The 12876-nt window shown below is 35.8% G+C and overlaps 1 protein-coding gene and 1 long non-coding RNA gene across 2 annotated transcripts; both read left to right on the plus strand.

The window, feature by feature from the left end:
- The first annotated feature begins 4260 nt into the window (after positions 1-4260).
- LOC129895757 (uncharacterized) lies at positions 4261-5259 on the plus strand. Its single transcript, XR_008767842.1, has 3 exons — positions 4261-4339; positions 4417-4890; positions 5142-5259. It is a non-coding gene; the product is annotated as an uncharacterized LOC129895757 (long non-coding RNA).
- Positions 5260-7613: 2354 nt separating this feature from the next.
- On the plus strand, positions 7614-12834 carry LOC129893769 (uncharacterized). The gene is made up of 7 exons (XM_055969151.1): positions 7614-7762; positions 7873-7967; positions 9818-10017; positions 10104-10243; positions 11285-11431; positions 11562-11621; positions 12356-12834. The coding sequence occupies exons 3-7, from the start codon at positions 9840-9842 to the stop codon at positions 12530-12532; spliced, it is 702 nt and encodes a 233-aa protein (XP_055825126.1). The 5' UTR covers positions 7614-7762; positions 7873-7967; positions 9818-9839; the 3' UTR covers positions 12533-12834.
- Positions 12835-12876: the final 42 nt, after the last annotated feature.

A 12876-nucleotide genomic window follows, 5' to 3' on the forward strand; every position in this document is an offset into this window, starting at 1 on the left:
GCTAGCAAAATCACCATATTCCAGTTGTATCGTCAATAAAATACTCCTAAGCCCCTCTAAAGTGCCACTAGGACTACTAGAGTCGCTCCCCAGGTTGTTACGGATGCTACTATGAAAAAATTCAAGAGAATTCGACTCGGAACCCCAGCACCCAAAAAACTAGCGTAATTGCCTAATTTCTATTGCGTTACAATAAAATTCTCCTAAACCCCTTTAAATAGCTGCCGGGGATACTAGAGTCATTATCCAGTTCATTACGGATGCTACTATGAATGAATCCAAAAAAATTTGATCCAGACCCCGGCACCTAAAAAATTAGTGGGCTAACACACATGAAAGATTGGCAAAATAGCCTAATTTCTATTGCATCGCCAATAAAATGCTCCTAAACTCCTCAAAGCATCATCGGAACTACTAGAGTCATTATCTAGGTCGTTACAAATGATACAATGGAAGAATCATAAAATTCGACCCAAACTCTCAGCCCCTAAAATATCTGTGGGCTAACACACACAAAAAACTGGCAGAATCGCCTAATTCCTGTTGCGTTGGTAATAAAATGCTCCTAAAACCATCTAAAGTGCCACCGGGGCTACATGAGTCATTCCCCATGTATTTACGGATGCTAATATGGAAGAATCTAAGAAAATTCGACCCGGACCCTCGGCACCTAAAAAATTCGTGGGCTAACACACTCAAAAAACTAGCAAAATCGCATAATTCTTGTTGCGTCGCCAATAAAATGCTCCTAAACCCTTCGAAAGCGTAGTCGAGGCTACTGGAGTCATTTTACTTGTCGTTAAAGATGCTACTATGGAAGATTCCAAGAAATTTCAACCCAGACCCCCAACACCTACAAAATTTGTAAGCTAAATGATACGAAAAACTGGCAAAATCGCCTAATTTCTATTGCGTTACCAATAAAATGCTCCTAAACCCTTCTATAGTTTTGCCAGGGCTACTAAGGTTATTCCCTATGTCATTACGGATGCTGCTATGGTAGAATCTAAGAAAATTTGACCCGGACCTCCGACACTTAAAAAATCTGTGGCTAACACTGACGAAAAATTGGCAAAATGGACTAATTCATGTTGCGTCACAAATAATATGCCCCTAAACCCCTCTAATGCACCACCGGGACTACTAGAATTGTTTCTTATGTCGTTATGGACTCTACTCTAGAGAACCAAGAAAATTCAACCTGGATCCTCGGCACCTAAAAAATATATGGGCTAACACACGCGAAAAACTGGCAAAATCACTTAATTCCTGTTGCGTCACTAATAAAATGATCTTAAACTCCTCTAAAGTGCCGACGAGGATACATGAGTAGTTCTCCAAGTTGTTACGGATGCTACTATGGAAGAATTTAAGAAAATTAGGCCCGAACCCTCGGCACCTAAAAAATCTGTGGGCTAACTAACACACACGAAAAGCTAGCAAAATCACCATATTCCAGTTGTATTGCCAATAAAATACTCCTAAACCCCTCTAAAGTGTCACTGGGCTACTAGAGTCGCTCCCTAGGTTGTTACGGACGTTACTATGGACAAATTCAAGAAAATTCGACCCGAAACCCTGGCACCCAAAAAAATTTGTGGGCTAACACATACGAAAAATTGGCGTAATCACCTAATTCATGTTGCGTCGCCAATAAAATGCTCTTAAATCCCTCTAATGCGCTATCGGGGCTACTAGAGTCATTCCCCAAGTCGTTATGGAGCTACTTTGGAAGAATCCAAGAAAATTTGATTCGAACCCCTGGCATCTAAAAAATCTGTGGGCTAACACTGATGAAAATTTAGCAAAATTGATGCTACTATGAAAGAATCTAAGAAAATTCGACTAGATCCTCCGCACCTAAAAAATTTGTGGACCCACACACACGAAAAACTCACAAAATCACCAAATTCCTTTTGCATCGCCAATAAAATGCTCGTATACCCCTCTAAAGCACCATTGGGGCTACTAGAGTCATTCTCCAGATTGTTATAGATGCTACTATGAAAGAATCCAAAAAAATTTAACTAAAGCCCCGAGACCTAAAAAATCCATCGGCTAACACACACAAAAAGCTAGCAAAATCACCTAATTTCTGTAGCGTCGCCAATAAAATGCTCGTAAACCTCTCTAAAGCGCTATCGGGGCTACTGGAGTCATTTTCTTGGTCGTTATGGACGTTATTATAAAAAATTCTAAGAAAATTCAATCCGGACCCTAGCAGCTAAAAAATCTGTGGGTTAACACACATTAAAAACTAATAAAACACCTAATTTCTATTGCATCGCCAATAAAATACTCTTAAACCCCTCTAAAGCGCCGCCGAGGCTACTGGAGTCATTTCCCAGGTTGTTGCAGATTCTACTATGGAAGAATCATAGATAATTCAACCCGAATCCCAGGCACCTAAAAAATCCATTGGCTAACACACACAAAAAGCTGCCAAAATCATCTAATTCCTATTGCGTCGCCAAAAGGTTTCTCCTAAACCCCTCTAAAGCGCCATCGGGGCTTTTGGAGTCATTCCCCAGGTTGTTACGGATGCTATTCTGGAAGAATCCAAGAAAAATTCGATCCTGACCCCCGACACCTAAAAAATCTGTAGGCTAACACACACGAAAAACTAGCAAAATCACCTAATTCCTGTTGCATCGCCAATAAAATGCTCCTAAACCCCTCGAAAGCGCCGACAGGGCTATAGGAGTCATTCCTCAGGTTGTTACAGAGGATACTATGAAAGAATCTAAGAAAATTAGACCCGAACCCTCGGTACCTAAAAAATCTGTGGGCTAATACACATGAAAAGCTAGTAAAATCACTTTATTCTAGTTTCATCGCCAATAAAATACTCCTAAACCCCTCTAAAGTGCCACTGGGCTATTGAATTCGTTCCTTGGTTGTTATGGACTCTACTACGGAAGAATCCAAGAAAATTCGACCCGGCCCCAATACCTAAAAAATTCGTGGGTTAACACACATGAAAAACAAATAAAATCACCTAATTCCTATTGCGTTGCCAATAAAATGCTCCTAAACCCCTCTAAAGCACCGCCGGGGCTACTGGAGTCATTCCCCAAGTTGTTACGGATGCTACTATGGAAAAATCTAAGAAAATTTGATCCGAACCCACGGGACCTAAAAACTCTGTAGGCTAACACATAAGAAAAACTGACAAAATTGCTTAATTTCTTTTGTGTCGCAAATAAAATGCTCCTAAACCCCTCTAATGAGTTATTGGGGCTACTGAAGTCATTTCCCAGGTCGTTGTGGACGCTTCTCTGTAAGAATTCAAGAAAATTCGATCTGAACCCTCGACATCCAAAAAATCTGTGGGCCTACACACACGAAAAACTGGTAAAATCACATAATTCCTTCTACATCGCCAATAAAATGCTCATATACCCCTCTAAAGCACCATCGGGGATACTGGAGTCATTCTCCAAATTGTTACAGATGCTACTATGAAAGAATCCAAGAAAATTCGATCTAGAGCCCCGGCACCGAAAAAATCCGTGGGCTAACACACATGAAAAACTAGCAAAATCACTTAATTTCTGTTGCGTCGCCAATAAAATGCTCGTAAACCCCTTTAAAGCGCCACCAGGGCTACTGGAGTCATTTTTCAGGTCGTTATGAACGCTATTATCAAAAGATCTTAGAAAATTCGATCCGTACCCCAATACCTAAAAAATTCGTGGGCTAACACACATGAAAAACTAACAAAATCACCTAATTCCTATTGCGTTGCTAATAAAATACTCCTAACCCCCTCTAAAGCACCGTCGGGGCTACTAGAGTCATTTTCCAGGTTGTTACGGATGCTATTATGGAAGAATCCAAGAAAATTAGATTCAGACCCTCCGCATCTAAAAAATTTGTGGGCCAACACACACGAAAAGCTAGCAAAATCGCCTTATTCTAGTTGCGTCGCCAATAAAATACTTTTAAACCCCTCTAAAGCACCGCCGGAGCTATTAGAGTCATTCTCTAGATTGTTACGAATGCTACTGTGAAAGAATCCAAGAAAATTAGATCCGGACCCTCCGCACCTAAAAAATTTGTGGGCCAACACACACGAAAAGCTAGCAAAATTGCCTTATTGCAGTTGCGTCGCCAATAAAATACTTCTAAACCCCACTAAAGTGTCATTGGGGCTACTGAAGTTGTTTCTGTGGTCGTTACGGACGCTACTATGGAAGAATCTTCAACTTGGACCCCCAACACCTAATAGTGACACAACTGACTTGCAGGTAAGATTAAGACCATTGCTTTGACTAATTTTGACACCGAGAGATTAAGGATAATTCTAGAAAATGGGATTCCGGTTGTTAGCAATCAGGTATCGAGTTCTAGGCAGTTCTCATTGTTCTGCTTTTCGTATTTTCAGCTCTAAAATAAAAGGATTTGTTTCTGTAGGTACAACATTCAATTGTTGATATGCGTCCTCAACAGAAAATGGCAGAGATTTGTCAGCTTACAGGAGTCAAACTTATAACGTCTCTCTCTCTCTCTCTCAACTTGTTAGGGTGCCGCAAAATTATTGCAACGATACATCATTTATTTAATTTGTTAATGTGATTGTCTAATAGGAATCCAACTAGGCCTGCCGCATGCTTACATAACTGCCTGATATTAGATTGAGTCTAGTTTTCTCTAATTCTGGGATTCCAAGAATGAGCATCTCCTTTATTACTTCTCAGTAATTCTGCAACCGGAAAAGTACCTTCATTTCTATGACCTAAATGACTGATGTATTACTAAATTTTCTTTGAATGCATGTATGGAACAGTAATGGGAGGGTTATTATCTAAAAAGTTCCTTGATACCAACTTAACGATACCTTTTGCTGGTCCTGCATTGAACACTCCTTCACTACAGAAGTACAAAAGGGTAATTTCCCTGGAAAAACTACTTTTTGCAGTAATGTTTGAATGTGTTATTCCAACATCGAAACTTCAGAACTCATAACCTTTAAATCGTAGATTCACCTATATTTGGGGAACTGGAGCACAACGAACTGTATTGTGTCCCTCCTGTTTCGTCAGCATTAGAAATGCTTTTTTTTTTAACAAGATATAGTTTCTGGATTATATGAGGTATTTACATCAACAAATTTACCGTGTTTGAAAAACAAATTGCAGATGGTTGACGCTTGGGGAGGGTGGAGTCTCTTCCAAGAGTTGCTCAGGACACTGAAAACTGTGGCCAACAAACATGGAATCTCTATTCCAACAGTTGCTGTGAGATTTATACTGGATCGGGTATTTTCCAGTTTTCATCATTTTGTTGCATACACAAAAAAAAAATTGAGTTTACGTATATACACCATCAGGTCAATAAATAACGAATCTCCTTAAAATGTGAAATTCTTAATCTCGAAGCCAGAGAAATTAGGATGACCTGATAGCCTAAAAGATACTTTACACTAACGGTGTATATAACTTAAACTCTAAAAAGATTCATGTCAACTCATCTGATTCATTTTGACAAAATCTGTTGCACTACTGCAGCCAGCCATGGCAGGATCAATGATAGGTGTTAGGCTCGGTCTGTCACAACACATTAAAGATGCTAATGTTGTGTTTTCTCTTGTTCTTGATGAAGAAGACATTAGCAACATCCTACAAGTTACAAACAAGGGTAGAGATCTTCAAAAAATTATTGGCGACTGCGGAGATGAATACAGGCGTGCTTAGAGCAACAGGGTCGAATTCGTTGTGTTAAGAATTCACTTGATACATATAAGCATTCTATCAAGAACCCCGATAAGCAAAAAGGATTATGTTCTAGAATTCAAAAACTTCAAATCCTGAAAATGGCTCTGTAGAGCTATAAAAAGGGTCATTTTTTTATCTTCTCTACAAACTTGTATAGTAGTTGCATTTGAGTTGTAGATATTGCATTGCAACAACCCCTGTGTTACTTTTTCTACTATATAAATAATGTACTGTAGAAGTTCAATTTATAAAAAGGTAAACATCTGTGTGTGATTATTCAACAGGAAACTAGAAATATGATCAATTTAGTTAAGTATGTTACATATTATATGCAATGTGGTTGGGTTTTATACATTGATTTTTCTTTTAAAATGTAACATACAATTATTCTTGTGAGAAACATATTGTTACATATATAACTAGATAATTAGAATTATTTATATCAATGCAAAATACAATATACAATGAATGCGATTTTTGAAATGTTATTGATCATCAATTATTGACCAACTTAACAAGAAACTCTTTTTTAATGCTATTGATCTTATTTATTAAGTAGTTTATATAGTATCATTTCCTTAATTTAAATCGTAGTTTAATGTACTGGAAATTGCACATGCTTAATTGGACTTTCTATCTATAAATTATAAATCGAAAATCTTAAAATTAAAAAATAAACTATTTAAATATCCTCCTTTTTAATTAACTTATATATACCTTATTTAATTTAACAAAACAAAAAATTCATACGCCCAATAAAAGCCCATTAATTTGTTTATAACAAAAGGTTGTTTTTAAAGAGTTAAACTACCAATACCTAATGGTGTCAAATGGGTGAGAATTTGGACAACATAAAACAAGAAGTGTTAATAAATGGTATGTTAAACTACACAACAAATAAATGAGATAAAATGAAATAAAAATGGATCATAATTTAACCCGTTTAATTATCATTAAGTTTTAATTTTCTTTGTTTATCTCTTTGTTGTTTTTTTTTTTAAAATGCCTTGTTAAAAAGGGAAAATTACACCTAATAGATCAATTATGAAAATATTTACCCAAATTGGACCTAACTCAAACTATTTACCTTTAATAGACTTATTGCCCAAACTATTTATCCTCTTACCCCACTTTTTTCCTTTTGTTTTTGAATAGAAAAAATAATTTGGGTATTTAATAGAAAATTTGTTACCTAGAATAAAAAATTAAAAATAAAAAATCATGATTTTAAAGCAGTAAAGAGAAAAAAGCCAAAGGTTGATAATACAAAGGGTAAAATAGGCATTTTGAAAAATTAATTAGGATAAAGGGGGGAAAATGATTATTGTTGAAAGTTGGGGGAGGGGAGTTTGATTTTTAAACCAAATTTTGGGAGTGGGGAGGAATGATTTTGATCCTTTTTCAAACTCACTTTCACCTTTAAAATTGTATTTAAGTACGTTCAATTTTGAATATTATTTTAAATATTGTTTACAAAAAGTATAACTAAACACAACTCCATCTTCTAACTCTGTAAATTTCAAAAACGATAAAATATATTTGAAATCTATAAACGTCTACTAAAAGTGTGCATGTTTTAGTAAATATCAAACATGTCATATTGAAATCTATTTAGTTATTCAAATTAAGTATGATATTTGATATACATTTTAATTATTAAGTGTTGGATATATATTATTTTTTTTCAAATAAAGATTTTGCATTATCAGTGAAGAATTACAAAGCAAAAGAAAAAAAAAGACCAAAATTACAAATTAATCTTAGTCGAGCATAGTCTCACAACAATAACAAAATAAACATGATATTATTATGAAAAAAAAAGTAAATAAATTTTATGACCAAACGGATGATAAAGTCGAGTGAATATATTTAAGGAGCAAATCATCAAAAACAATAAGAAATTGAACCAAAGTTAAAGGTGCAGAAAAGCAAAGTACTCTCATCTTAAATCAATTGAACGGTGGAAAAAAAGGGAAAAAAGCCCTAACTATACATAGAATTCACCACAGCCTTTGGCCATTTTTTCTTAGCTTCCAAATCTCAGAGTAAATTCTCTCTTTCACCTATTTTTTCTGATTTAATCTGTTGTTGTTGTTTTTGTTCTGATGTGTGTAATTATTATTATTATTATTATTAATTTTGTGTGTATTTGTAGATAAGAAAATGAAGGTTATTGCTGCTTATTTGTTGGCTGTGTTGGGTGGTACAAATCTCCATCTGGTGCAGATTTGAAGAAGATCCTTGGTTCTGGTATTGTATTTTTTCTTTTACCTCCTTATATACACGTAAATTAGTTCATGTGGGGGATGGATAGGATGGAGGTAAATGATTCATATGAATGCGATTAGAGTTTTACATATTTAAGCCAATGAAAATCTATCATATAAACATGAGTTCACATGAATCTAATAGTTTTTACACAAAACACATATATGTATTAAGAAATTCACTGAATATTGTATTTATATTTGACTATGAACTCACATATCATTGTATTTTAACTTGAGGCCGCTGTAGGGACCCCTCAAACTTCAAATCTTGAATTCGACTCTGTAAAACAAACTCCAAAGAGTACAAAAGTAACAATTTGTTGGATGGTGAGGGAGTAACCATTATTTTCACCAGAAGGACCATTTTTTATTGGTGAAGATACCTTCAGCTGTCTCATCCTTCTTTCTGTTCTCCACTCCCCCCTTCAGTGCCTCCAGCCTTCTCCTGCATGAGGATTAAATTCAAACAAAAGCTTCGACACAAGGAGGTACGATATGCATCAATGGAAGCACAATTTGCGTATAGCTTCATTGTCAACAATGGTCTTTCAGATAGTTCTCTCCTAAGATTTCGCTTTTAGTTGAATAATAATAAAAAAGAAATGTCATTGATTTAAGGACACCATAAATCTCAAGAAATGGATTGCAAATACTCCAGCTTACTCTGCTTCGACAGGACCTAGTAGCTTTGATTTTGTTAAGTTCAAGCTTAAGATAGATTCATCTCTTACAAACCAAGTTCAGTTTATGCATATTTCATTGTTAATCAAAGTTATAGCTGCACCTTCATAAGATACACTATACCATGGTTTAAGGAATATTATGATCTCAAAATAATCCATCACATATAGGATTCTCCATTGAAAAATTGAGATAGAATGTCTAACCATTTGACATGGCTGATTTTACCACATGCAAAGTAAACAACATGTAGAGGAGAACCATGAGGTCTTAGACTCTCAAATTCCAGGTGAACTCTTCCTATTTGCCCAAACCTTGGTGGACAGAGTTACCCGGTGCTTGTGTCGATGGGAGATAGCAGGTCCCTGTGGAATTAATGGAGGTGCACGTAAGCTGGCCGGATACCACCATCATAGAAAAATTAATTTTTGAGAACAATTTCCTTTTTTGTTTTTTGGTAACTAACCAAATTGTATTAATCACTAAGTGAAGAATGTACAAGAACCATAACAAGGCTATAGCTCAGCCTGTTATCTCATCAGGAAATATAGCCAACACAGTATTATTTTTCATTTTTGAGAGTTAATTCGTCTGATATAGCATAACAGATAACGAGGATTCAAATTGCTGATCCCTAGTGTCCTTTTTTGGTTTTTACTTTGAGGAATAGCTGATAGATTGATATGAAATGTTCACGACAAGAATTTGGATTTGGGATGGAAAGTTTAAAGTCATTACCAAATCCTTATATCAATACTGTGGATTTTAAAGTTAGACCTTTCAAATAAATTGATTTGTAATAACCATAATATTCACATCTCTACTCAAACAGACATTTGAGTTAATGTTTGTATAAAGGGACTTTGATAGTTATTATCTCATGTAACTAATAGTTGTTTTATCTATCAAGATAATTAACCATTAGAGAATGTTCTGCATTGTGCATAATGAACTATTCAAGCTTTAGATTTTCACTTCGGCTTTGTAAACAAAACATATCTAATCAATACTTATCTTGTATAATTGGTATTTGAGTTTCCATTAGAAGCATGCTCAGGTTAATAAAATGAATATCGTGTCCTTTTATAAGCTTGTGTTTTGGAAGTTATGCTGATTGATTGAACTGTAATTTACGATCTCTGTCTTCAGCTGAGGGGCAGAGCTTCTTGTAATGGAGAGGGGGAATTTATGCATCTCCACCATGGCATCATCAAATATTGCAGTTCTATTAACTATTGGTGTCATCACTGTACTTGTGATACGAATTATTTATGTTATTAATAGGAGCAACAAACCGCTTCACTCCAAATCACCACGATCCCTCAGTACTCTTATTGTTCTGGGTTCAGGTCTTGTTTTATGTCTGATAGTTCTTCTGTTTTACTGCCTTTTGCTTATACTTGTTCTAAATCTTTTAAGTTCAACTACAATGTAGGTGGTCACACAGCAGAAATGTTAAACTTATTATATGTCCTTCAAATAGAGAAGTTTAAGCCAAGGTATTATATTGCTGCTGCTACTGATAATATGAGTCTCCAAAAAGCTCATGTATTTGAGGATTCCTTGCTCGGCAAGGTATACTACATCAGTTTAATTTATTTGGCAGTTTTTCTTCCCCCTTTTATATTAAGATACCTGTATGTCAAAAACCGATGACTGAGATGGGGTATGTCGTAGCTTGTGTCTATGAACTGAGAGGCGATAACAGTTTTGCATTAGGCTGCAAATAATTCATGGTTCTCGTGACTTTTTAAACAATTTTATCAGTCTTAAAATAGGATTCTAATTTTCCTGTGTCTTTTAACACCTTGTTCGCTCTTTGCTGTGACCAAACATATGATTGCCTGAGTTGCTTAATGACTAATATAACCATCAGTCTCCCAGCTCCATCCTTATTCCAAGTTGCTTGTCCGTGCAGTTCAATGTGAAATGTTAGACTTCATTTTTTCTACCAGTAGAGGTGTTAAAGAGCCAAACCATGTATGTTCAACCTCAGGCGGCAATTTTCAGGAAGTTCGGCTTGAATATCATTATAGCGTAAAGATCTCTCCGAATCAAAATGTGTTGTTTCTTGTAGAGCCTAATCTTAGAACATGGTTGGACGGGTAGTCCTTATCTTTTACAAATATATCAAAAACAAAGACTCATAGAAGGCCCAGACACCGGTTTGTGCTTCCAGTATGGTAGATCACATGATTTCTCATAAGATCAAATGAATTTTAAAAAATCAAATTATGTATCAAACAATCGGTGTTACCAGCTCCACATAGATACATAGATGCAGTATACCAAGTCCTTTTACTTATTATTTGCAGTAAGAGATAGAAAATGTTTGTGTGAATGTGTTCCATGTATATATGTTGGGAATAGTTAGCTATAAGTTGTCTGCATACAACCATGTACATACCTTGCTTTTCGCCTCTGAGGTAAAACCTTAGTCTTTATGTTCTTCGGGATTGTGTATCTTAGGTCTGGGTGGAGTGTTCATTCTCTTCTAGTTGTTTAGAGTATTCGAAATACATATGCAACACCACTGAAACCTCCTCTTCTCCCTTAACTGATCATGATATTCTATTCCTTAATTGTCTATATTAATAGGACTACCTCTTATTCTAGGAAGTGCTCGAGGAAGTAGGGGGAGCTAAATTCATGCAGATATATCGAAGTCGAGAGGTTGGTCAATCGTATATAACCTCTGTCGGAACCACATTGGTTGCACTTGTACATGCGTTGTGGTTAATGATCAAGATCAGACCCCAAGTGGTATCAGACAAACCTCTCATATTATCTTTTACTACCCTCCCCCTTAAAACCGAAATTATCAATCTTCAGATGCTTTTTACTTTTTATATCATTGTCTTCTAACTCATCCATATATGGTACTTTGTCTCAGATTCTGTGCAATGGTCCAGGAACGTGTATTCCACTGTGCGTAATTGCCTTCCTTTTTAAGGTCTGTTTATTAGAGGGTAATTTTTTTTTCTTTTAACTTATTTGTGTAGTTAAGTTGGATGCTAGAATACTGATTACATGCATAATATCTGTTAATGTCCTGATTTAGAAAAAAATGGATCATACTACCTTGATCTAAAAATAACGTCCATTCCTGTAATTTCAACTCTGTTACTTGGACTCTTAAAAATGCTGATGGAGGCATGTCGGATCCTCCAAAAGTAGTTCATTTTGGAGCATTTCACCTGGATGATACTTCCTGTATTTTCAACTCTGTTACTTGGACTCTTAAAAATGCTGATGGAGGCATGTCGGATCCTCCAAAAGTAGTTCATTTTGGAGCATTTCACCTGGATGATACTACAATTTTAGTGCCTGAGCAACATAGATTTTCAATTGTATAGGATGACAACAACTTGGACCATTTTGTCTTTTACTTGTAGGTCCATAATTATTTGCCTCGACTTATCATGGCATGATGTTGTTGAGAACTCTTATCCTCTAAAATTTCTTGAGCGTATTTGGTTTTGTGGCCTCTCCAAGCTTGTTGGCACCATCCCTGCAGAAAAAAATGAACAGAGATAACAAAAGTTGGAAGAAACGAGTTGGTGAATCAAAAAAGAGAGCACTCGACTACTCACAGTCACATTGATATCGAACTTCCCAACTTTTTTACTTTCTTATGATCTTTTAAGGTGACATTCGAGGTGCTAATTGGAAGTTCAATTGCTTCAGGTTTTGGGAATTAGGTGGTCATCGATTTTCTATGTCGAGAGCATTGCAAGAGTCAGGAAGCTGTCTTTGAGTGGTTTGCTTCTTTACAAGCTACACATGGTAGATCAGTTATTTGTGCAATGGCCACAGCTAAAAGAGAAGTATCCCCAAGCTCATTACGTTGGTCGTCTTATGTAATCAATCAGTATCTGATCTATTATAGCGAGGTACGTAGTACTCGAGCTCTGTTGATGCTGTCTGAAGAGTTCTACAAATGGATGTAAAGGATCTTCGTTTGAAAGAGAATATCATTGCTATCTTCTTGAGGCAAGGAAAAAAATTAATGGTCATTTCGAAGTGATTGGCATCATTGGTGTTGTTTTAGATCATATAGTTTGCTTGTTAATGCTATTTAAAAATTCCAGAGAAAATTAACAAATACCAGTGTATTTACATTACACTTTTCCAAAGTTTTATGCGTGAGTAAGCCTTTTGACATATTTTAATATGAATTTAGACTCGAAGCTCATAACTAGTTGTTA

Source organism: Solanum dulcamara, chromosome 7 (assembly GCF_947179165.1).
Source record: "Solanum dulcamara chromosome 7, daSolDulc1.2, whole genome shotgun sequence".
NCBI classification, from domain to species: domain Eukaryota; kingdom Viridiplantae; phylum Streptophyta; class Magnoliopsida; order Solanales; family Solanaceae; genus Solanum; species Solanum dulcamara.

Coding starts and splice junctions, on each gene's coding strand:
- LOC129893769 (XM_055969151.1), top strand. CDS start 9,840: ATGGAGAGGGGGAATTTATGCATCTCCACCATGGCATCATCAAATATT. Junction 11,432..11,561: donor TCAAGATCAGACCCCAAGTG/GTATCAGACAAA, acceptor ACTTTGTCTCAG/ATTCTGTGCAATGGTCCAGG. Junction 11,622..12,355: donor TAATTGCCTTCCTTTTTAAG/GTCTGTTTATTA, acceptor CAATTGCTTCAG/GTTTTGGGAATTAGGTGGTC.